Raw genomic sequence first — 24989 nt, forward strand, 5'->3', positions numbered from 1 at the left:
AGCTGCTTTAACCTGAAGTTATGAGATAAAAAAATATTATTAAGAACACAACATCACTTCCTTTTTAGTCTTTCCACCTTCAAAATAAAACATTTCTCTCACCTAGTCGCACAGAGTGTGATGGTACAAAAAAGATACTATCATCACTGACAAAATGTTAAGAATGGAAATAGAAATATTAATGATAAGTCAAAATTATGAGTTTTTAAATCAATACAATGAGATATAAAGTCACATTTATGAGACACTAAATCAAAATTGTGATAAAGGTGAAATTATGAGCTTCAGTAAGCCCAAATTTTGAGTTGTTCATCGTTCTTAAAGTTTTCCGTTGTGGAAATTGTTTTCCATGATTTTTGATCTATTAGCTCAAAACAAGAAAACTATTTAATTTTTTATTCCACATTATTATTAGAAAATAAGGAGAATTCGTAAACTTTCACACTGCATTATTAAACCTGCTGCACTTTATCAGGACATGGACAATTAAGTGGCAGAGTAGAATAAGTTCTGTAGCCCATCTCAGGTTTATATTCAGTGATGGCCTTCCATATTCACAGTGACCTTTTCAGACTAATTTGGCTGCAATTACTGACGCTGAAATTTTACAAGTCCTTCTAAATACTTTATACTTTATACTTCACAACATTTCAGGGGGAGATATTGTAAGTTTTAGTCCTCTACATTTATATAACAACTATAGTTGCACATAATCAGTTCATTAAATATAATGTACGTCATAAAGTACCAACACATTAACTCATTGAAATACTTCTTTCATGTTAATTCTTCAATGAAAATAATACAACAATACAAAATTTTATAATCCTGAAAACAATGGGCACTTTTACTTTTTATAATTCAAGCACGTTTCTAATAATACTTCTGCATTTTTACACTGTGGTGTTATTACTTTTATATTGAGTAATTCAACCACTGTTGATTTGTTGTTTGACAGCACAGACTGCATATAAATATCTCTATAGAAATCTTTATATTCAGTCTGTTTAATTTGTTGCTGTGGAGCTGTGTGTTCGCGCAACCGATGGTTTTATTCTGAAAAGAACGCAGCGGAAGTGATGAACTCGTTGATGTTCGGCGGTTTGCGGATGTTACCGAAGTCAACGACGATACAGCCATTTTCTGACTTCAGCAGAAAGCTCAGCACATTTAGCTAGATTGAGGGTATATTTGCTAATATATAGGGTTGTGTTTTAACATTATTAACTGTTATATCGCGGTGTTTTTTTGCGGTGCTCGTCCTAGCTTTAGCTAACGTTAGCCTCGGTAGCCTGGCGTGTGACGCGCACGGAGGTAAGTCGACTGCGTAACGTTAGCTTAGCTTAAACAGCAATGGTGTTATTTTTTATTAAAGGGTATTAAAACTGACATTACCCATAACGGTTGTTTTGTATGTTGTTTTAGTGCGGTGTCTGGCACCTCACAAAAAACACCTTTAACCTAATGTAAAATTCTTGCAACTTTTTTTTCTCTTCATTAATCCATTCGTTATCCATCTGCTGTTGCTTATTCAGGTCATGTTTAATGATGAAGTGATTATATTAATGTTATATTCTCACTAAAATGTGATATACATGCACTTGGTAATCAATTCTAAGCCTTTTGGTTCATACTTCTGGTTTGACGGGTTTTAACCGTGTTAAAAATGTCTTAAATCTAACTTTCAGAAACCCTGCAGGCAAAAAGAGATGTTGTTGTTAATCTGCAAAAAACTAATTGTGACTTGGTTTTATGGTTGAAGAAACTCAATCTGCTGCTGATATTGATCTGTGCACCTGCAGAGTGAAGATTGATTCTCATTGGATTATAGATGTTAGAGTTGTTTTGTCAGTGACTTGTTAATGTCAGTATCTGGAAACAGACAACTGTGTCCTTTTAGATGGAAACTGGGTAGAAACTGGTTTGTAGTATAAATAAGAATAAATAATTTGTCATACAATCAATATCCAGTTTATTCAGTCCACCAAGCTAAAACCAGTGCAGTCTGAATCTAATACTTTCATGAAGTTGGAAAAACCTCAACTTTATGGTGGAGCTGTGCAAAATGGTTGAAATGTCATTGTAATTTGATATTGATTTGATTGATATCTTGTGATATGAGTATACATCCTGATATATGGTTTATATGAGAACAAATTTCTTCCAAACGTTATGTTGTTATTTTGCTGAAAGTTGTGTAACTTTAATATTGAATCAAACTTTATGACTATGTATTTTAAGGAGGGTAAAGACACATTTTTGTCCCGGAGGACAAACGGTTTAATTAATCACAGTTAGTCACACCCTGTGAAAAGAAAGTTCTCCTTGATTTCTTAGATGAAATAGTTTTGTAGCGGCTGCCTGTACTGTGGCTTGTTGTGTTTTACCTGCAGCGTTAATCTTAGTAAAAAAAACTTTCCTTCTCTTGAAGGTTGACAAAATGTCCAGACCACGGTCGCTATCTCCTCACTACAGGTAAACGCTTTGTCATTATTTTATTTTCTCATGTTTGTGTCTAAAATTTAAACCATATATTGACTTTGATTTTTGCTTTTGTATAAATTATGGTGTGACTGCAGATTTTTTTCGGTTCCTTTGTCGAAGGTGGTGACATGATTTCTTTTTTTCTTTTCAATATTTGTTTTTCAGGAGGTTCCCATGGGAGGAACCAGACTTTGATCCTTACAAAGTCCTTGCAGAACTGGACGGGAACCCGCTGGACCGGAGTCACCGCCTCAGAAAGGATCCTGAAGAGCACTGGGACTACTTCAGGGAAGACATGTACCCAGAAGGCCAGAGAAGATCCCCTCCTTTCCCAGATGACCGTCAGTTTTCGCATCAACGTCGTCCAGACGAGGAGGAGTTTTACCACAGACGGCCATCGCCCCATTATGATGTGCGCTACGATGACCGGGGGCTCTCGCCACTGCGTAATGTAGGAGGAGATGGAAATAGACGCAGAGGGGGGTTTAAAGAACACTTCCAGAGTTTTGGAAACAGGGGGAGGTTTCCTCACTCCCCCCCGACTGTGGTGACGGAAAGGTTGCCGCAGGCGCGAAGGTCTCACATGGACCACCAACAGAGAGAGGCGGGGCTGGGCTGGAGAGAGGAGCAGGGCAGAGGTCGAGGGAGGTTCAGAGACCTCAGTCCCGGTGTGAGAACAGATGACCAAAGAGGCGGAGTAGATAGGGAAAGAGGAAGGAGGAACGCACAGGGTCCCAACAGAGACAGACGAAGGCCGGATCCACATCAAGAGAGGAACCCCCCCTTTAAAAGGCAAAGACGAGAAATGGATGACGCCAATCACCCTGGGTAAATTTTAAGCGAAATGCTTTGAAGCACTATCGCAGGGAAAAAGGAAACGAAGAATTCAGAGGATGCTCGTCTTTCTAATTTTCATAGAGCAAAACCCCTCACTGTCTTTTTTTTTTTTTTTTTTTTTTTTTTTTAAGATAACACAAAATACTATTTTCTAATTCTAACAAATATTGCATGGCTTAAAGTTTTCTCTCCTCGCCAGCTCTTCTAGCGCTCTAACATTTCTGCATGTCTCATGTTGGACATACTCTAGTTGTTAATGCAAGTGGCAGCTTTAGTGGCAAAAGTAGTTTTTATTTTAACAAATTCACGTTGCATCAGTAACTGGAAAATCCAAACACTTAACGGTTATAGATCGTGAGATAAATCCAAAGCTAATGTCAAGTGTAAATGAAAAAGCAGATGTGAAGATTGGATGGTTCCGTGTCTCATTGATGAACCGTGTTACCTCCTCTTGTGCTGTCACAGGTACAGGAATGAGGAGGACTTTGGGGAACCGCGTTACTCAGTGGACGCACCCAGAGATGGGTTCGGAGGAGACGTTCAGGGGAGCCTCCTCCACAGAGGCGCTCATCACTCGAGGCCGCTCGTCATTGAACACGATCACGGTATCACAGAGAGCAGAGAAGCGTCACGGTGGGAACACTTTGACGAGCACAGAGATCTGGACCCTGACTTTGATCGACGGAGGAGTCCCCGCCCACTGAGCTCCTCGCAGGAGCGTTTCAGGACGCCAGACAGCAGGTTGGATGATCGGGAAGACATGAGAGGACGCCGATTACAAGATAATTGGAGAGACGCCAACTATCTTGAAACGAGGAGGAGCCCTATGCCGCAAGATAGACCCAACCCCATAAGATATGGTAATCGAGATGGTTCTGTGATCCACAAGGGGAGGGGCAGTCCTCGCCCGGCCAGGGGGAGGTTGAATCGCGGACAGGGCGGAAGGACTGGACCGTCCAGGAATCATCCGCGCTTACAGCAGTCCCCCCAGGAATACCAAGATCCTCCTCATGAAGAGCAAAGACCAGCGTACCGACCCTTCAGGCAAGATTGTTACGAGGATCCCACTGAAGAGGAGCCAAACTGGGCGGAACGGTGGGAAGACGTCAGGGCCACAAGTCTGGACCGACACCTACCGAGGGACGACTTGGACCCTAAAATGCCCCGTCAGAGGGAGCGCGTGTGGAACGATCAGAAAACCAATAACATGAGCGCCGTAAAGGAGGAAACGTTAACCATTAAAGTGGACATGAGCCGACCCGTTAACCAAAACAGGTAGAGTATTTCTTAATCACATTATCAATGGTGAGTGGTGGAAGTTCACACTTCTGTTTCTGAGCTCGCAGAAAGCTGCTGCAGGAAGAGGAAAGAAACAAGCTGATGGAAGATGGAGAATTACTGGAGAGAAAATAACGTTTGTCATTGAAGTGAATTTGGTTGAAGATGATTCAAAAGCTGCCAGATCCTCAAGGTTTACATGAAACGTCTCGACGCCTGTAAGGAACTGCTGACACCAGCGTCGACCAGATAACATGCTTTACCCGATCGAGGCGCCTCGCAGAAGAACCAGTACATCTCCGTACAAAGCTGAAGTCGCCTGCATGTGAAAATATCAGGAAGAAACATGTTGCTGTTGAAACTGAAAACCGTGGAAAAGCTCAAACGTCCTGGTCAAATTGATCCCAAGTGGAAATACGTTTTGGTAAAATGAAGAAGAAGAAGAAGACGAGCGAAGAAGTTGCATCTGACTCTTCATAAGTGAGAGACGTCACTCAGCACTTGACGCTTGTGTGGAGGAATTAACTGGAAATAAAGAAAGGACCTGGTGTTCATTCATTCATAAATCAAGACTTCCAGATGATCGAATCCACAAATTCACATCTGCTTCGGTTTCCTGACCTAAAGGAGCAGTTACTGAGAACAAGACTGAACGTCTCTACTGGTCAAGTCAGCTGGAAACCTGAGAGCGGGAGATGGCTCTGACGATATGTAGGAAGAGGTTTTACCCGAAGGACAGCAGGTGTTCACCTTACGGCAGCAGATTCGTCCTCCACCGGCGATCTGATGTGTCTGTTTATCACAAGGGTCTTAGAAGAAGGAAGACTGAAGAGGAGTGGGCTGCAGAAGATGCACCATCACACTCACTGTGGCCTCTTGTGACGACAGACATCCTGAAGAGCGTGTTGAATACGACCTGAACCAGCCTTTTAATTTCCTGTTATTCTAGTTTTCTTACCTAAAAGCAACTGTGACATCACACGCCCTCGAAGGAAGGTCGCCGTATGTCGTCACTCAGTCTCGTGATGTCTTGGTGTGTTGGAAAGTTTTGTTTTTTTTGGAGCCACTTTGACTGAAAATGGAAAACTCAACTCATTTGACGACGACAAGAAGAAGTGTTTGTGTTTTGCAGGTGAGACGATCCTCTATCGTTTTGTAGAGATGATTTTCACTGTTTCCGCTGACTCATCTGAAGAGACCGGAGTGTCTAAAATAAAAAGGCCCAGAAGACTCAACACCAAACCTACAGAGGAAATGTCAGATCACTGCTCTCGTCTCAGAACGGAAGTCGAACAGAGCCGACACAGACGGGCGGCGCTCTGTGAACACATGGATGTTCAGACGTGAAAGCCTTAACTGTTACGCAACATCACTTTCCTCACGACGCAGCGAGGAACCAAGACAGTTAAAGGAAGGAAGTCAATCTGAGCCCTCTCTGATGAAGAGGATAATAATTATGAATATGCAAACAGAAGATAAGAGCGTTTCTGAGCTGGATGGGAGCCGGCCGTTCAGATGACACATCAGATTTTTGGAGATGCAAAAGAATGAGAGAAGAACAAGTCGGTCATGGTGAAGAAGTTTACCGAGCTGTTTTCCATCCTGTGTGGAAGAGCAGGGAGCATTTGTGTTTAAGGCTGGGAGAAGATCAACTTCTGCCTTAATTGGGCAGCTACTGAAACGAGCTGCTGGAGTGTTTGAATGTTTATTTAAGTCACTGTCTTATTTTGGAAAGAGGATTCAGAGCATGTTCACTGTGGAAACGCTGAGACGTATCCAAGCTCAGACAAACACGAGCAACTAAAGAGTCTTATTCTTGTCCGGGTTGCCACAAGGACGGACAGATGGAAAAATAAAAGAAGAAGAAATTGAATCCATGAACATAAACATCATCAATCTTAAAAAGAGGAGAAAATAAAACCATCAGCTTAGTCATCAGTGACTATAAATGGAAAGCGTCCTCAGTGCTGTCGAGCGGAGGAATCGATGCCATGAGCATAAATATCTCCTGCTCTGTTGGAAGGAGAAATGAAGCCGTAAACATAAACCTCATGCGGGAAAGAAAGAAAGAAAGAAAAGAGAAATCAGAGCAACATCTGTGAAGTTAAAAGGAGGAATAAAAGCCACGAATATAAAAGTCTTAAAAGCTGAAAAATGGAGGAGAATGAAGTAAATATAAATGTCACCAACTGGAGAGAAAGACACGTTAAAGCCGTGAACATAATTATTAATGTTGATAAATGTCAACACTGTCGAAAAGGAGAAACTGAACTCAGACACAAATATGGAGAAGCTGAAGCTTCATCAGATCAGTCGAGAGGAAACTCCTGAAGCCGTGAAACTGAAGCTTCGTCAAGAAGATGTTGACGTCACGAACAGCGTCATGAACTTTGGCTTTGAAGAAAATCAAGCCAAGTGTCGAGCGGAGCGGTGGAGAACCTGATGAACTGAGAACCAAACACACACGTGAAGAAACACTGGAGACGAGAAAAGAAGTGTGAACTTTCACCTTGCCTTTAACTCACCTGTCTGTTAAAACGAGGGGAATCCTGCTCTCCTCCAGCTTTCCCTTTAAACCCTCCTTAGGCATCATTTAAAAAGATTATGAATATGTCTGATTCTGTGCATTTAGAGGTTGAACATCCCTGTTTGTAGTCAACATACAGGATGTAGTTACACTAAACACTGTCGGTTGTGGAACACATGAAAGGTAAGTGTGTCGGGTAAGGTAAAGCTGTTTTTATCTCCTTTTGCTCAGGTGTGAAGTGATGGACACAGGAAGTTATTTAACACATAGAAATATAAGCTGAGACGCTGAAAACATTTATAGTCCGTCATTAAACTTTTTTCCCCGCTACAGTCATTATCAAATCATCAGAGACCATAAAATAACGACTCGTGCAGCATTTTCCAGCTGTTGAAACCTTATATGAAGCAGCGATGTCAGCAAGTTTCCCATGTTTTATGAGAATCTATAAACCGGAGAATTCCCTGTCACCGTAGCTGGTAGATTAAATCTGGGAGGTCATTTATCTTTCTTCGCCAAAGGACTCATCTTCATCATCCTGAGGGAAACCATATTTGTCTGTTGGCTGTTGTTTTTAACCCTCCTCCTCCTCCTCCTCCTCCTCCTCCTCTTCCTCTTCCTCTGCAGCTCGCTGTGTTACTCCTCAGACAGGCAGCTCTCTTTAGACCTCGTCAACGTGGGTCGTCAGCGTCTGGACTTCCTGCCCATGCTGGAGCATTCTGGGACGTACCGGGAGACGGCCACGCACACCGGGACGTTTGCACAGGAGATCATCACGCTGGTGCACCACGTCAAAGGTCGCTATACATTATATACACGCGTCGTATCAGGAAATCAGCACAAACTTATTCACTGTTCATTGAGGTTACTTTCAAGTAACACGGTGTAGTCGGTCCTCAGGTGTCTGTCTGGAGGAAACAGCTGTGCTAGCTCATGCACTAAACTCCTGAGGCTCGGGGGGGGGGTTTAGGGAAACCAGCTGTCACCTGCAGAAGTCAAACCATTTTAAATCTTTGCAGAATTTGTCAAATCACTGCATTTATCTAACGGGCAGCGTTCACACCTGTCCGTGTTTGCAGCCTGTCACTCAGGAGTTGTAATTTGTATACAGTCAACAAAGCACGTACACAAAACATGAGTGTTTCCTTGTCTCTTGTCTTGTTTGCAGAGCAATATTTCAGAGATGACGGGGTCACCCTGAACGAGCGTTTCTCCGCTCCTCAGAAAGGCGGCTACTCTGAAGAAGAGACGGAGGAGCTGACGTTGGATGAGAGGTTCAGTTCAAACCGGTACGTCTCACACGGGGACGCTAGTTGTTGTTTTCAGTCGTCTCAGTGAAGTGAAATGAAACGCACCGCTCCCACAGGCGTCCAGCTTAAGAGCGATGTTGAAACACTGAAGGTTTGTTAAACTCAGACCTTTTCCCCTGGTTTTAAATCCTCTCCTCTGCAGAGGCTTCAGTCTCAACATGAACTCGCTGCTGGATGACGACGAGCCTCTGTTCTCCAGACTGGGGCCGATGCAGGTGGATAAACATCATCTTTTCTCAAGTTCTGCTTTGGCTCTCGATTGTCTTTATTGATTGATGTTGTGACGACAGGGTTTGAACCAGCAGCCGGTGCGAGGCCCGGGGGACCTGAGGCACGACCTGGAGAGGAGGCGGCAGGAGAGACTGGAGGGGGTGAAGGTCACGATACCAGGGAGCAGTATGTCACAGCGTCAGCTCGGTCCAGCCGGGTGAGACTACACTTAGTTTACCACTGTTTTATTTTACCACTCTGCATCTGTGTGTTTTGCATTGGCGCTTTTCTCAGGGGGATCGATAAAGTTTTGCTTGAGTAAAAAAACACTAAAGACACAGGAAGTTTTTCACGGCAGCTTTTGAGTCTCAGGATGTAAAAACCACCAGAATCTTTTTCTCAGTTCAGCTTCACTACAACCCACTGAACTTATTGATAATCTCTCTGACTAAAACTGAAATAATCAGCCGCAGCAGAAATGAAAAAAAAACAATGTTTTGCACTTGAAGTACAAAGTTCAGTCTGTGTAAGTGTCTTTAGTGTTTTAATAACTGAACTTTCCTGCTACTTGTGCTGATGTTTCCGTCAGTGAGCCGGGGTTAGACTACACTGAGGAGTTGGCTCAGGTGGAGGACGAGGGATTCTCCGCCTGGTCCGAGGAGCAAAGCAGGAGACGAGACGACAACATGGTGAGTGTTAAAGAGTCGGGCTGCGGCGGAGCTTCACCTGCGACCCTCCGGTCTGATGAAGAATACGTCCAACTGACTCTCCAGTCCTTTTCCTCTCCTTCTCTTCAGGTACCGAGGAGAGGAGGTCCGTACAGACCGAGCGCCGGCCCCCAGCGCAGGAACAATCGCTTCGGGAACCGCGGTGGATCGATGAGGCGACAGAACAACCGCAACAACCCTGCAGGTAAGTTGACGCCGCTGTAGAACAACGGCGCAGGAAGTTCTCCTTCCAGAGTAAAACGTTTTTCAGACAAACCAACGCACAAATTCTTTCCACATCCACATAAACACAAGGGTCGACGTGACGTACATTTATTTATCAGCACAGGAAGGATGAGCTGGTACATTACTGTTGAATCATAGAATATACAGTCACTAAGTTAGATTATCTTAATTATAACTCGTTAATAAACAATAATCTATATTCTCTAACTTCTAACAGCCTGTAAATCTGTTCCCGCCGTCTTCACATCAGGCGTCTCCTCCGTCCCGTCCTGCAGCTGCTGTGTCCGACTCGCCGTGACACATTTAGTCAGATTTACGGTGTTGACCTCTCCTGGCTCTCGTCGTGTAACAGCCCTGCAGGCCGCCGCCTCTTTCTCTCCCGGCGGCTTCATGTCGAGTCTTTCGGGGTCGTCGGGTCGTGGAATGTTCCCTTCTAACCTTCGACCTTTAACCGGTTGACACGTTAGCGCTTTAAGGAGGTTTCCCCCGCCAACGCCTCCCACTGATCAGCTTCTAATCGCACCTGAGCTCGTCCAATCCCGTCTTCCCGCCTCTCTTCTCTTCTCTCTCCATTCAAACTGGTCAAATCCTCTTTTATTGTCGCTGTTTATTCTTTCTGCTGTTGCTCAACTGTCAGCCCTGACCTGGATCTGTCTGACCTCTCTCTCTCTCTCTCTCTCTCTCTCTCTCTCTCTTCTCTCTCTCTCTCTCTCTCTCTCTCTCTGACCTCTCTTTGACCTCTCTCTGTCTCTGCTGTTCTCAGGTCCTAACTGGTGATCGGAGAGTGGAAAGGTATTTCATTTGGATGTTGCTGACTTGTTCTCGACTGATAACACATCTAGTAAAAACCAGCCAATCGGGGGGGGAAGTGTTTCGTCCTTGACTCGGGACGAATTGTGGCCCGTGTTGACAATGTTGACGTATTTAAAAAAAACTGTGAAGAAGTCTCCGCTCTGTCTGTGTTTGTGAAATGTGAAACGTTGACACCTGCAGAGCTGGAGATTCACATTTTCCAACTTTGTGATCTCTTCACACTTTTTCTGTCCTCACATCTTCGTTTTTTTTTTGTGTGTGTGTGTGTCTTCCTGTTGATTTCTTTCTCTCTTCATTTAAAACTCAAACAGTCGCTGTTCATCCGGTTGAAATCAGCAGCTGAATCGTTACTGAGAAATGTTAAAGGTGAAATTGAGAAAAACACACAAAGGTCAAGTGAAGTGATTTTTCCTGCTGACGGATCATCATCACATCCTCCCTCCCCGTTATCAGAGAAGTACACATCACCGGTGTTGGTTTAGCTGCTTGTTATGACGTAGGTCTGTTGATTTAACATCCTGTCGTTTTCTTTCCGTCTCCGTTGTTTTTCTCGTCTGTACGGTCCAACATTACACGTTACACCAGCCTCGCTGTCGGTGACATGAGCAGACGTCACAGGCCGCTCTCCAGTTGTTACTGTTCAAATAAAACATTTCTCATTTTGATTTTTGTCTGAGTGTCGTTGTGTTTCAAAGCCGGAAACTGATCTGGTCACTGTTATTTCACAGCAAACGGTTAAAAAAAAAAAAAAAGACATTTTCACAGCAGGAAATTTGACATGTTCCAGTTGGAAATCACGTGTGACTCATAACGTTAACGGTGAGTCACACCTGTCACTTTCCACTGTGATGAAGTGATGAAGTGATGAAGTGATGCATCGCTGCGGCTCTCACCTTGAGAGAAGATGATGAAAAAGGTTCAATTTCAGTTTAAATCGAGAGATAAATCTGATGTTTACGGATCAGTGTGAACCACAGAAGCTGTTCGGAGTCAGTTTGATGAAAAGTCTGCAGCTAGCAAGTTATTAATGTGCTAATTATTTTTTTCCAATTAATCAATTGATCATTTTTGTCTGTAACAAGATTCTCAGTTTTATCTTAAACCTTCACATTTGAGAAGCTGGAACCAGGAAGTGTTTTAGAAAAATAATTATCAGCTCTAATAACAACTGAAGTGTGTCTCTGACAACTGACCAAGCTCCATCTGCTGATGAAGGACATAGGATGCGGCTGAAAGCTCCAGAAAAACACAAAAGTAGATTCTGGTGATGAGAATTATTTTGTCAAACATCTTGTTTGTCCTCAGCTGCGTCGCTGTCTGAACCTCAGTGTCTGTTCAAAGGTGGAGGTGACGTCACTTTAGAAGAACCTCAGTAACATTTTACTTTTCCTTAAATCTTGTTTTTCCTGCGATCGACAGTAAAAACAGCTTCACGTTCTCATTTTAACTTCACTGTACAAAACATCAAAAATCTGTGGCAGAAAATAAATCAGTATTGGATCAGATATGTTTTGAAATCAATATTTATTTTAAACATTGGATGAAAATTCATAATAAAAAAAACACTGACACATTTCTCTTTTTATTGGCTGCTCAGTTTTTTTGTTACTCGGCTCTTTAACAGCCGAAGTGTTGCTTCGTTTGAAACCCGGGGATCAGTTAACGAGCTACAAACGCTCGTCGTCGTTAGCGACCTTTGTTTTCACATTTTCCAACATGGCAGCAGAACAGCGTCACTGTTACAGTCCAGATTCACCTGAACGCTGATCAACAACTAATAACAACTAATAAGGCACAGACAACTGCAATTAAACCGATCAAAGGGTTTGATATGTAAATATTTCAGATTTCTGTTATTGATTATACAAAGTTTAAAAGAAAGAAAAATGAAATTTGGTTTCCAGACACCAGGGGTCACCACATATAGTAACGTACATGATTATTTATCGTATTTATTTATGCATCATATTGATTAAATTGATTCACGTGGCTGATTCTGAAGGGAATATATCAGAAAATTGTGTATATAACTTTTTTTTTTTTCACCATGTCATGATATTTTGGTTAAATATGAGTTTAATCTGTTCTGTAAATTTAAGGTGCATTCAATTTTTAAACGAGAAGAAATTTTTATAAAATTTGTGAATAAGTTTTTCTGGCAAATCTATTTATTTATTTCTATTAACAGCAACCGACCAAATGTCTTCTGCGCTCAGGGTCACACGTCACATGTATGTTTTGTCTCTACTTACATGATTGTACGTTTCATGAATCAGATTTAAACTGGACTTTTTAAAAGTTGTGACGTGGTGTAATTACGACATGTTTGTTACTCTGCTGTGAACGTGATGAGAGACAGGTGAGCAGTCGTACTGACTGTTCCACTGCAGGTGAACATGAGACCTGATCTCACCGTGATGTAAGACTCTCCTGCAGCAGCTTTTAATCTGCTGTGTTTCCTGACCTCACAGCTTATCACCGGTCGCTCTTATTAGCTTTACAGAATTCCCGTCAGCACCAGCGGAGACGTGGCTCCAGGTCATACATAACAATATCCCGACTGTCCAGTAACCGGGAGTTGTCCACAGCTTGTTTGGTCGTCTTCTTCAGCCGGCGAGGAGGCTGCAGCTCGTCCTGTGGGGCCCCTGGAGGTGCACCCGGGGCCGGGACACCCTGTAGCATCCAGAGGACGTCTGGGTGTCCTTCGGCCGGGTTAGGGGCGTGTTGAGATGTGTTTCCATAGAAGAAGAAGTTTGTCTGAGCAGGGAGTCAGGGGCCAGAGTTGCAGGGCAAAGGTCGAAACGCCACCTCCATGTTCTCCTCCATGATGATGTCAAAGCGGCACATTAACGGCCTGAAGGAGAGGGAGACGAGATTAGATTTCACAATTTATTGTTTTAAACATTTTCTCACTGAGCAGCGCTGTGGGCCGAGCTCTGACCTCTCAGGACGCTCCAGAGGCGTGAAGCGTATCCGCAGCAGTCTGATTTTGTACCGAGGGCCGATCACGTTGCCGGTGCTGATGCGCAGCGAGATCTTCTGGACGTGCTGCAGATCCTCGTCGAACTGGGCCAGCAGGCGGGTGGAGGTGTACTGCTCCAACCGGAAGCGCTTACTGCCAGGAAACAGGAGGAGAATCCAAGTTAGGAAATGAATGAATGAATAGAAATAGTGCTTTGATCTGCAGACTCATCAATATCTGGATGAGGACCGTTAGAGGGGGATGTATGGAAGCCCAGAGCGGCCATGGTTATCTAGAAACCATTAGTTAATTATCTCCTGATCAATGGATAAATAACGATAACAGACTGATTAAAAATAATAATTTCATGAGAAAACAACTTTTGTTACAATAAGATAATTAACCTGAGATCTCAACATGACACAAAATTAAAATTATTCGGCTCCTGTGGTGGATATAAACTTTAAAAGCAGACATTATTTTGCTTTTTATTAAAACCCAGTTGTAAATCTCAGTTTAATTCGATCTGGACTGATCCGGACTGATCTGGACTGATCTGGACTGATCCGGACTGATCTGGACTGATCTGAGACTCACTGGTCGATTCGAGCCTCGGTGAAGGTTCTGCCGCTGTGCAGCCGGATGAAGACGACCCCCCAGCGGAGGTACTGGTTCCAGGTGACCATGTCCACTCTGTAGCTCAGCTCTGCCACACACACACACACATTATTATTATTACTTAAAGATTAGGTTATTAATTACTTTTAACACTTTATTAAGCATAAATAAACAAGTTATAACACTTTTCAGGCTCACTATTTGGCAAGATCAAGTTAATGCTTCTCATTAAACTGACTAATGAGTAACTACCATTTATAACTTGTAAAAAGAGCCTTAATGTAAAGTTTAAAACATCATTATTAGTCACTGAGGCTCCTTTGACCTGATATAAATGGTAGTAAATCATTAGTCAGATTAATGAGTAGTAAACATTAACTTGATGTTGCCAAATAGTGAACCTGCATCAACATAAGAAATCTGCTGTAATTTGTTTATAATTGTTTAATTATGATTTATTAATTGTTAATAACCTAATTATAAAGCATTTATAAATCCTTTATGAGGGTTGTCTTATTGTGAAGTGGCACCTTCATTTCTTTTGCAGTGAAACGTCACATTCACTACATTTTATTATTTGTTTACTAAAAGGTTTAATTAGCTGCTGATGCGCATGCGTGAGAAACATTTAAGAGTCGTATTCAAGGTTCTTCTAATTTTACTACAGGTGAGTAGTTTAATACAAATATTTTATAAGATAATTACATGTTTTATGTGTAAAATGTTCCTCTTCAAAGTTACTACATCAGCCAGATGAAAGTAGTAAAGTAAAAGTAGAATAATTCCCTCTGAGATCTGTTAGAATTAAAGCAGGAAATAGAACCGGAACAGAGTAAAACCCGGTGTGAACCCTCAGGTGTCGGACTCACTCCTGTACGGCAGCGCGGCCGTGGTGCTGAAGAACACTTTGGTCTGTCCGCGTCGCAGCAGAGTCTCCTTCCACTGGCTGACGTCATAACCTGCAGGTGAGACAAGCGCAGGTGATCAGAGGTCAGTCGTCCCACAGGCGGCTTGGAGGTGATGTCACCACCTACCGAGCACGGGGCAGGAAGCGGGTTTGAAGGCCTCGCACTGCAGACACCTCGCGTCCATGAAGTCTCCGTAGGACGAGCAGGGGTAACCGGTGAGGCTGCACGTGCGGTTCAGAGCGCACAGGTACAGAAACACCGAGCGCTGGTGGTCACACACAAAGTAAGATTTACCTGTGGGTGAAAGACGAAGATGCTGAAAGTGAGTGTGTCAATGAGTGTGAGTGCGTGCTTGCATGCGTGCGTGTGTGTTCACCTGCGAAGATGGTTTTGGGACACCCGGGTTGGTCGGCTCCACCGTTGGCGTAGAAGTCGATGTGACCGTGAACTCCTCCCAGTCCAAACGCTGCACGCAGGAAATACAGAGGGAAACCGTCACGTGACCGATCAGCACAGGTGGAAGGTGTCGCTTAATACACCTGTAATCACCTGAGTAACTCACCTGTATCTCAGAACAACATGTCAAATACTGAGAAAATGGAATATATGTATTTTAGTTGCAGCCAATCATCATCATCATCATCATCATCATCATCATCATCATCGTCATCGGTTTCCTAATATTAGTTTTAAACGGCCACTTATTGATTATCTCGACATGTGACAGTAAATGTTTTTGTCAACAGGAAGTATCAAGGTAACTGAAACTGCACTAAGATCAACATGTGACGTCATATCAGCGTCACCTGTCGTGACCTCATCAGAGGTAGAAGAAGCAGAACTGTGTTTAACTCGTTTACTGTCAGTGATGTTGATCTTAAGTTGCTCACAGTTCATGTCGGTGTGAAGAACGTCCACAAACATGGCGTCCGAGGGGTCCAGCCTCTCCTCCGGCCCGGCGCTGGTGAACATGGGCCCCGCCGGGTCCAGACCTGCAGACAGTAAATAAAATCATTTATTCTGTAAAATATAGTAAAAGTTTTAAAATCTCTGCTTATTTTTAACCCTGAAAATCTTTGCACTGAACTTCCTGTAAATTCTTCATGTTTTTCCTGCTCGTTGATTATCTCACCTGTGATTCGTCCAATCTTCCCCTTCAGGTTCGCGCCTACAAATCCCGCCAGGTGAGCTCCCAGACTGACGCCGATGAGGTGAACTGAGCTCAGAGCGGCTCCTTCCTCCTGCAGGAGACACTCACCGTCACATTCAAGGTTCCTTCATCTCACTGTCCCACAGACATTTAATCCAGCAGAACAGAATCAACTCAACAACTTTGGAAAATTTTCAAGATACCATATTTTTAATTAGTGTGTTGCTTTTCTAGACCGTCATTTTCTAAATTGATCACAAAATGTGATGAGTTGAGATCTGGAAGACTTATTTCTATTTATTTTTTCTTAACTTCGACTAAACGACGAAACAATTTTCAGGTGGAAACTTCGACCTTTTATCCGGCGTCTACATTTTCAAACTTCCAAATTGTTATTCTACTCTCGGTTGTAATTCTGAAGTCTTTGGAAAAAGAGAAAAAGAAAAAGAAATAAATCGAGTAAAATAAAACTCTATATTTACACATCCAGCAGTAAAAGAGCGACATCATCAATCATCCTGTTGGAGCTGTGTCTGCGTCCATCTAATGGATTTGAGTCCAACAGTTTTGTGGCGTGTGTCTGAGCTGATGATCTCTCACCTCCATGGTCATGATGAACCCGGTCAGGTTGTGGGCAGCCTCCCTCGTGTAGGTCACGGCGGTGAAGTAGTTGAGGTTTGCCGCCCCTTTGTTCCAGTCCACCACCACGACGTTCATGTCCTCCTGCTCGGCCAGCAGGCGGACTATGTGGTCGATCCAGATGGGGGGCGCTCCGGTGGGCCGGTAGCCGTGGATGACAAAGGCGGTGGGGCGGGAGAGGTCGAAGAGCGGCTGCGAGGACGGGCGGTGGTGGTCGAGCTCGCGGCCGCAGTCGAGGTTGGAGCGGGTGTAGAGGAGCAGCCGCACGTACAGGCTGGTTCCCATGAAGCAGTGGGACAGGTTGAGGTCTGTGAAGTTATCGCAGTACTCCCCCTCCCCGCTCTCCTCCTCACCTGGAGACACAAAACGGCGCCATGTCACGGTTAAAGTCTCTGAGATCACGCTCTTATCCTCATTCTGATGCTCGATGTGAACGTGAACCGAAGCTCCTGGATCTGCAGGGGTTTATTAGCTAACTGCACAGGTGCACAGGTGCACAGGTGCACAGGTGTTCCTAATAAAGTGCTCCAGCATCTGAATCTGTGTTTCTGTCCTCAGAGAAATGCTTTTTAAACAGTGCTGCAAATCAATGACAGAGACGTCACCGCGTGATAAAAACAGCCAGACGTCGTCGTGGTCTGTAAGTATTTGCTGACACGTTTGACCGTCTGACCCCGTTTCATCCTCTGCACAAAGGTCAAAGGTTAACTCAGTCTGACTGTAAATGCTGGGATCAGCGGTTCGTCTGGTTTCTGGCTCTGTGACGGTGAGTTTTACTTTGACCTCTTTAGCTCCGTGATGCGAGGATTAAGCAGATATCCAGGTAACAGAGAGTCTCCGAGCTGCAGCCGCCTGAAACCGACACTAACGGCCTGGTAACGTTCAATCTCAGCTGTTTTTCTGTGCACTCCTCTCAGTGTTTTAGTAATGTCAGTTTAAATCCAGTACTTCCCACACACCATATTTAATGAAGTCAGGCTGAAGAGGAGGGTTTTGCTCTCACGTCCCTTAAAGATGTGAAACTGTCCAGATAAAAGATTCAAGAAGAAAGTTGTTTGTGTTGCAGAAACACTGGTTGTATGAGACTGAGACAGGAAGTGAAGGAGAAGAGTCTGGAGGGAAATACACTCTGCACAGACAGTCAGCAATCCTGTTAATAACACTCTGAACACACCTTGTCATAGCTAAGTATTTTAATCAACTTTAGCCCCGCCCACGAGGGCTCTGATTGGCTCTGTTGTTTTTCCAATTAGGGAAACCTTCGGTGGTCTGAAACGAGACACGAGAGAGCGAGATGAGAGAACTGATGCCACTGTGTTTGAGTATAAAACACAAACAGAATAATTCAGCTCCTCAGGAACGTTTAATATATCCTGAAATTAATAAAAATGTATGGAATTAATTTAAATTTCATCCCTGATATGTCCGATAACGACTTTTCAACATCAAAATTTAGCTACAGTCCTGAAAATCCTTCATCAATGAATCTGTGTTCACTCAGAACTGACTGATTTAAATTGAACAGATTAAAGTGTCAGACCGTAGAATCTGCCTCCTCAGCATCTTTTAACTCCCGCCAACTATTTCAAGCTCTGTGATTGGACGTCGTAGTTTTGATGTCCTTACGCAGATATTTTCTGACACAGATCCTAATCTTCTGGACTGATGATGTAACTGGGAGAGTTTCACGAGCTTCAACTTTTACTTCCAGAACCTCGAGCGCCTGAAATAACGACTGCGTCTAACAGCAGCTAAAACCTCAGTTTGTCATTTTCTAAAGTTTATTGTTTTGCACAATTTGAACAAATGAGATATAATGTGTTTATCGGTGTGTTATTTTAACTTTGGACAGGGCCAGGCTGTTTCTCTCTGCCTCTGGGATTTATAAGTGTTTCCATCCAAATGTCAAAACACAAAAAAAGATTTCACAATTTTTTTAAATTTAATTTCCATTTTGTTTTTTATTTGCAAATGTTTATAAAAAAACAAGTGGACGTAAACCCACCTTATGTCTTTATGCTAAGCTAAGCTAATCATCTCCTGGCTCCAGCTCCATACATCACGCTCAGAGAGCGGTATCCACCTCCTCATCCAACCATCAGCAACAAAGCAAACGGCTAACGATTAGCATCAGAGCTAGCTGGCTCCAGCAGGTAGCGATCCCCGCTCTGCAATCAGCTGACACGGGTGCAACACTGCCCTCAATAGGATCAGGCTGCTATAAAAAAACACCTCATCCCGTCGGCACCCGCCCAACCCTCCACACAAGAGGTGATTACAGCTGTCAGTCAAACCAGGAGGGCGGGGCTAAAGGGTGGAAATGGCCCCGATCCAGCCCCACATTAGTCAACTATGAATTAACAGATGACTGACCAACAGACTGTGTGTGTGTGTGTGTGTGTGTGTGTGTGTGTGTGTGTGTGTGTGTGTGTGTGTGTGTGTGTGTGTGTGTGTGTTGGACCTACTGTATTTTTACTTTTACACCACCAGACAGAAACAGAAACAGGCTGTTCCATTAGAAACTTCAGCCTGGAGCAGATGGGGGGGGGGGGTGACTTTATATAAGCTGTTCCTTCCTACTCTTCACTAAGCTGTTTCTGTCTTCACTCACACTCACACAATTATAAGTTTGTGGATATTTGCAGAACAACGTGTTATTTTTATCTCTGTTTGCTGCAGGATCAATCCCTCCTCACAGATAAGACTGCAGCTCTGAGCACAGTTAAGCTTTCACTCTGACCTCAGGATCTATTCAACAAGAAATCATTTGTTGTTGTTGTTCTTACCTTTGCAGAGCACCAGGAGTCCCAGGAGTCCCAGGAGTCTGCGGGGCAGCATCCTTCCTCCCACCGCACAGACAGCGAGGGGATGACGGAGGTAAAGAGGCCGACTGAGAGAGAAGGAGCTGTGGCTGCAGAGTGAGGGAGGCGACTGGACGAGGGAGGGACTGTTGTGAGAGAGAGGGAGAGAGAGAGAGAGGGAGAGAGAGAGGGAGGGAGAGAGAGAGAGAGAGGGAGGGAGAGAGGGAGAGAGAGAGAGAGAGAGAGAGGGAGGGAGAGAGAGAGAGAGAGGGAGGGAGGGAGAGAGGGAGGGAGGGAGAGAGGGAGGGAGGAGAGGTGGAGACTGATAAAGGGAAAGAATAGAAAACAAGAAACAAAAAAACAGTTAAATTATGTGAGTAACTTATAGAAAGTTTGAGGCCACAATGGGACATTTTTAACACATGAAATATATTTTGTGAACATGATTGTGTGTTATTTTCCTTTGTGTTGCATGTTTTCTGTTTGTGTCGTCTCACTAAGTTTATACTGCGCTTCTGTAAAGTGTACAGTGTGCTGACTGTGTTTACTGCAGACCTTTAAACAGCTGCTTTAATCATTTATAATCATATATTCTTCTTTTATAACGACTGTGTCACATCCAGGGCCTAAAGATGGAAAACTAAAAACTAATTCTGTGCATTTACATCAGTGTTTATAAAGGTGCACTGTCCCTGTTGAATAATCCAATAAATCTGCAAAGAATAATTCATTTTGAACAAATAAAAATCTTCTGGTTCAGTTTGACTCATCTGCTCTTTGCTCTAAAAAACCCTTGGACACTTGTTGATGTGGCAAATTACTAGAGTACAGAATATTTTTATGTCACTGCAATTATTTTGTGTTCAAACGATAATTTATCCGTGTGCAAAAAACATTTTTACCTGCTCAAAATGTTCTGTAGTTTGCAATGAAACGATCAAATGTCCTGGAAAATTGATCAGTGAGTCTGTGATGTTGGACAATGTCAGTATCTTAAAGTCTCAGCTGAAGGTTCTTAGAAACTACAAAACAGAGTGCAGAAGAAAATACATGAAAATATAAAACCTGGTAGGTGGCCCTCGGCTCAGCTGCTCCTCATCACTGCTTCCTGAGGTTAAAGCATGATTGTGGGTAATCTGTGCCATCAGAAGTTGGAGCCGCACCGGCGACGGTTATTAATAGCTCCGCAGCCTCCGACCGCGCTGCACCCTGCCCACCCTGCCCACCCTGCCCACCCTGCCCACCCTGCCCTGTACTCACCCGATTCAACGCGAACACATGTAATTTAACGTCTCCAGAGAGAATCGGACTCTGAAAACACTTCAAAAGCAGCGAAACTGAGCGGACATGCAATGTTAGCCGTAATGTAAGAGTGCAGGCTGAAACCGTACAATCACAGGCAGAGCAGAAGCCCGGGAGGCGACTGTCGTGTAAACTCCTCGCCGGCCTGTTCAGGAGGAGAAGCTCACATTCAGTTTGCTGATATTCTTCAGAGACAGCTGCTGCGTGTCTCTGATCCTCCCTGCCAGAATAATAATAAATAAGCACCAGTGTCGTAGATTTCTTCGCCACTGAACACAAAAATCTGAACTAAAGCCAAAGTGTAGAGGTGCAGTCATGTATGTATGAAAAACAAATGGTCAGGAAGTTAGAGAGTGAAGGGGAGTTCACACTGATGAAATTTCAACTTTAAAGGCCAAAAATCTACGAATGATATTTTCCTGGTGTGACACTAGTGATAATATCTGACGCTGGTGAACACAGACAGCTGGTCTGGACCTGATGCTTCGTCAGGACCTGATGCTTCGTCAGGACCTGATGCTTCGTCAGGACCTGATGGGTTCAGGATCCGTAGCAGAGCTGTACATTCAGGACGTTACACCGTCTGGTTGAGATTAAACTTTCACCTCTTCACCGCGTCGCAGAGACCGACTGATGATGCTGCTCTGCGTCTGATGGATGAATCAACAGGAAGCTCTCTGCAATAAAGTTCAGTCTTTCTACCAGTTTCAGGTCTCACTCTCACTCTCTCTCACTCTCTGTCTGTCCGTCTCTCTCTCTCTCTCTGTCTCTCTCTCTGTCTCTCTCTCTCTCTGTCTCTCTCTCTGTCTCTCCCTCTCTCTCTGTCTCTCTCTCTCTCTCTCTGTCTCTCTCTCTCTCTCTCTGCAGGCCAGGACTGAAATGTGATGCAGCCAGGTGAAAGATGACTGTGAGGTCACGATGTTCTGTGACCAGTTAAAGAGCTTATCTTTGGAGGCCACACCCTCTCATCAGTCACCTGACCTGGCAAATAACAGAGGGTTGAGTTGAGTTGAAGACATTATAAAACCAGAGATGTGTGGTCAGTTTAAACTCTTTCTTCTTCTTTTTTTCTATATTTGTTTATTGGATTTTCTACAACACAGAAATGCCAAAATGTGGTATAAGAAAATGTTTCTTTTTAAAAGTTAAGAACAGACTGAAGTGAACAGAGAGCGGAGCAGCCAGCTGGACGCAGCTCCTCGGCTCTGAGCACTCAGTCATTACACAGTTAGATTTTTATTCTAACGTATCATCTGCTGCTGCTGAGGTCTACACAAGTTCTACACAAGTTCTACACAAGTTCTACACAATAATATATTGTTGTTTCACATTTAGGTCACATGACGACCCCTGATCCCGCCCCCATCCACCATTTAAAGACTGTGAGATGTAGTTGAAAGCTCCAAAAGCTTGTAAGTGGACTATTGATCTCAGATCACTTCATGACACACTCTGTGTCAAAGGTCAACACTGAAGTCTCCTGCTCAAACACTTTCAATGTGTTTCTGCTTCTTTAAGGCGCTGATAGAGGGCTCATAGAGGCAACCTTCAACTCTTCAACCATGAATCTGACCACAGGTGTTACAGGTGTTACAGGTGTTACAGGTGTTACAGGTGTTACAGGTGTTACAGGTGTTTGGCTACAACAGGTAAAATAGTTGTTTATCGGGGTTTGGTGTGATGTAGCTCGACGTAAAGATGAGGGAGGAACTTTAATGACAGGAGCACTGATGTCATCAGTCGGGTTCAGATAATAAATAATCAGAATATTATTATTATTATATTATATCAGAAATAATGATCTAAGAATGAGTGATGCAGCTGGGTTAGCGGAGGTCAGGGGTCAGGAAGGGGCTGGATGATCTATTATAAGAGTCTTCAGCTAAAGCTGCTCAGATAATCGCAGCTAAACAGCTGAACCTGAACATTTTCATGTGTCTGTGGCGTTAGCTGATGAAAGTAGGATCTCACATGAGTCCGTTCTCTGACACCAGGAGCTTTATTTCAAGTATCATCTTCACATCTGAGCAGAAAGTTCATGTCCGTGTGGGTGGAGTCATGACAGATGAGATCTGGGAGAACAATTACGTGTCGAGACGAGAACTCGGGACCAAAAAACGGCTCAGTTATGAGTTTTAAGAGTCGGCTTCGTTCAGCTCAGTCAGCATTTCTTATTTCCCTGCAGAGATCTTCAGGTTGTGAAGCCTGTGGGGAGCAAGGGCTGATGGGAGATGAGCATGTCCCGGAGTTCTGTGGGGAGGGAGAAGACCACGACGGACGCTTCCCCTTCGGCCACAATCATCTTCATCACAGGGAGGAAGTTGATTTTTGAGACTCCTTAGACTGCAGGAGAGAGGATACTGGAAATGTTCTGGAAAGTCAATTTAGAAACAATTAGGAGACGAAATGACCAGAAGAATAAACGAGAGAATAAACTGAGAACTGAATGATGTGAGGTTTGACCTTTGAACTGCTTCTCCTGCTCACAGTCTGCACAGGATATAAACATGACACAGTGACACTCCACTGTTGCTGTTACTGTTGCTGCTGCTGCTGCTGTCAGCTGAAACTCTTCACAGACGTCAACAGATAATGTCTCTAATGTCTGTAACGTCTCTACTGTCTCTAATGTCTCTAACTTCTCTAATGTCTCTAATGTCTCTAACGTCTCTAATGTCTCTAATGTCTCTACTGTCTCTACTGTCTCTAACGTCTCTACTGTCTCTAACGTCTCTAACGTCTCTAATGTCTCTAACGTCTCTAATGTCTCTAATGTCTCTAATGTCTCTAACGTCTCTACTGTCTCTAACGTCTCTAACGTCTCTAACGTCTCTAACGTCTCTAACGTCTCTAATGTCTCTAACGTCTCTACTGTCTCTACTGTCTCTAACGTCTCTACTGTCTCTAATGTCTCTAACGTCTCTACTGTCTCTAATGTCTCTAACGTCTCTAATGTCTCTAACGTCTCTAATGTCTCTAATGTCTCTAATGTCTCTACTGTCTCTAATGTCTCTACTGTCTCTACTGTCTCTAATGTCTCTAATGTCTCTACTGTCTCTAACGTCTCTAATGTCTCTACTGTCTCTAATGTCTCTAATGTCTCTAACGTCTCTACTGTCTCTAATGTCTCTAATGTCTCTAACGTCTCTACTGTCTCTAATGTCTCTACTGTCTCTAATGTCTCTAATGTCTCTAATGTCTCTAATGTCTCTAATGTCTCTACTGTCTCTAACGTCTCTACTGTCTCTAATGTCTCTAATGTCTCTACTGTCTCTAATGTCTCTAATGTCTCTACTGTCTCTAATGTCTCTAATGTCTCTAATGTCTCTAATGTCTCTAATGTCTCTACTGTCTCTAACGTCTCTAATGTCTCTACTGTCTCTACTGTCTCTAATGTCTCTAATGTCTCTAACGTCTCTAATGTCTCTAACGTCTCTAATGTCTCTAACGTCTCTACTGTCTCTAATGTCTCTAACGTCTATAATGTGTTTATGTCAGCACGTTTACTGCAACATGAACCTGCAGCGATTAAATGAAGCAGATGGCAGCAGCTCAGACACACTCCTGTGTTTTGTAACTCTTCTGTTGAAGTGAAACTGACAGGGAGCACCTGACGAGCAGATTGTGTGTGTGTGTGTGTGTGTGTGTGTGTGTGTGTGTGTGTGTGTGTGTGTGTGTGTGTGTGTGTGTCCTTCAGCACACAGCTCCTCCTGCAGGACAAAGCAGGTATGACGAGTTTCACCTCCTAGTTTTCTGATGAGTCAGAGAATAAACTGAAGACTGTCGGGTCACATCATGGAAATCTGTGGCAGCTTGTCTCATTGTTTTACTTCTTCTCTTTCTTTGTTGTTAAAAATCAATCATTACCAGTAACTTAACCAAAGAAAGTAACATTAAATGTGTCGATTGTTTGTTGATCTGAGTTAAAAAATATTCTTAGTCTGCTGGAAAATTTAAAATCAGGTCCACTTTCCTGTATTATTGTTATTCTCCATTATTTTCAGTTTTCTTGTGTTTATATTTCTCTTGTGTTGTTCATTATGTTTTTGTTTTATACTCTGCTTCATCACAACACAGTTCGCCCTTTCTTTAAATCTTATCTTGCCCAGTTGTTCGATAATCCATCCATGACTACGACTGCTACTCGTCACTTGATTAAGATCTGCTTATCCACTTTAAATACTGCGGCGCCTTCAG

The 24989-nt window shown here is 43.4% G+C and overlaps 2 protein-coding genes across 3 annotated transcripts; one reads left to right on the plus strand and one right to left on the minus strand.

Annotated features, from left to right (window-relative positions):
• The first annotated feature begins 1099 nt into the window (after positions 1–1099).
• zgc:112982 (uncharacterized protein LOC503771 homolog) lies at positions 1100–11077 on the plus strand. Of its 2 annotated transcripts, none has more exons than XM_056364297.1 (11): positions 1100–1314; positions 2432–2475; positions 2650–3312; positions 3787–4596; positions 7754–7923; positions 8295–8415; positions 8579–8651; positions 8727–8863; positions 9236–9335; positions 9444–9558; positions 10363–11077. In XM_056364297.1, the coding sequence occupies exons 2-11, from the start codon at positions 2441–2443 to the stop codon at positions 10374–10376; spliced, it is 2238 nt and encodes a 745-aa protein (XP_056220272.1). In that variant the 5' UTR covers positions 1100–1314; positions 2432–2440; the 3' UTR covers positions 10377–11077. The 2 variants fall into 2 exon arrangements, with proteins under 2 accessions (XP_056220272.1, XP_056220273.1); XM_056364298.1 differs by having other exon boundaries at positions 8742–8863.
• Positions 11078–11919: 842 nt separating this feature from the next.
• lipib (lipase, member Ib) lies at positions 11920–19665 on the minus strand. Its single transcript, XM_056364299.1, has 10 exons — positions 19476–19665; positions 16651–17042; positions 16033–16141; positions 15791–15892; positions 15277–15366; positions 15027–15194; positions 14862–14951; positions 13972–14080; positions 13354–13527; positions 11920–13266 (listed from the first exon to the last, which is right to left on the minus strand). The coding sequence occupies exons 1-10, from the start codon at positions 19525–19527 to the stop codon at positions 13182–13184; spliced, it is 1371 nt and encodes a 456-aa protein (XP_056220274.1). The 5' UTR covers positions 19528–19665; the 3' UTR covers positions 11920–13181.
• Positions 19666–24989: the final 5324 nt, after the last annotated feature.

This window comes from Seriola aureovittata, chromosome 20 (assembly GCF_021018895.1).
Source record: "Seriola aureovittata isolate HTS-2021-v1 ecotype China chromosome 20, ASM2101889v1, whole genome shotgun sequence".
Taxonomy (NCBI): domain Eukaryota; kingdom Metazoa; phylum Chordata; class Actinopteri; order Carangiformes; family Carangidae; genus Seriola; species Seriola aureovittata.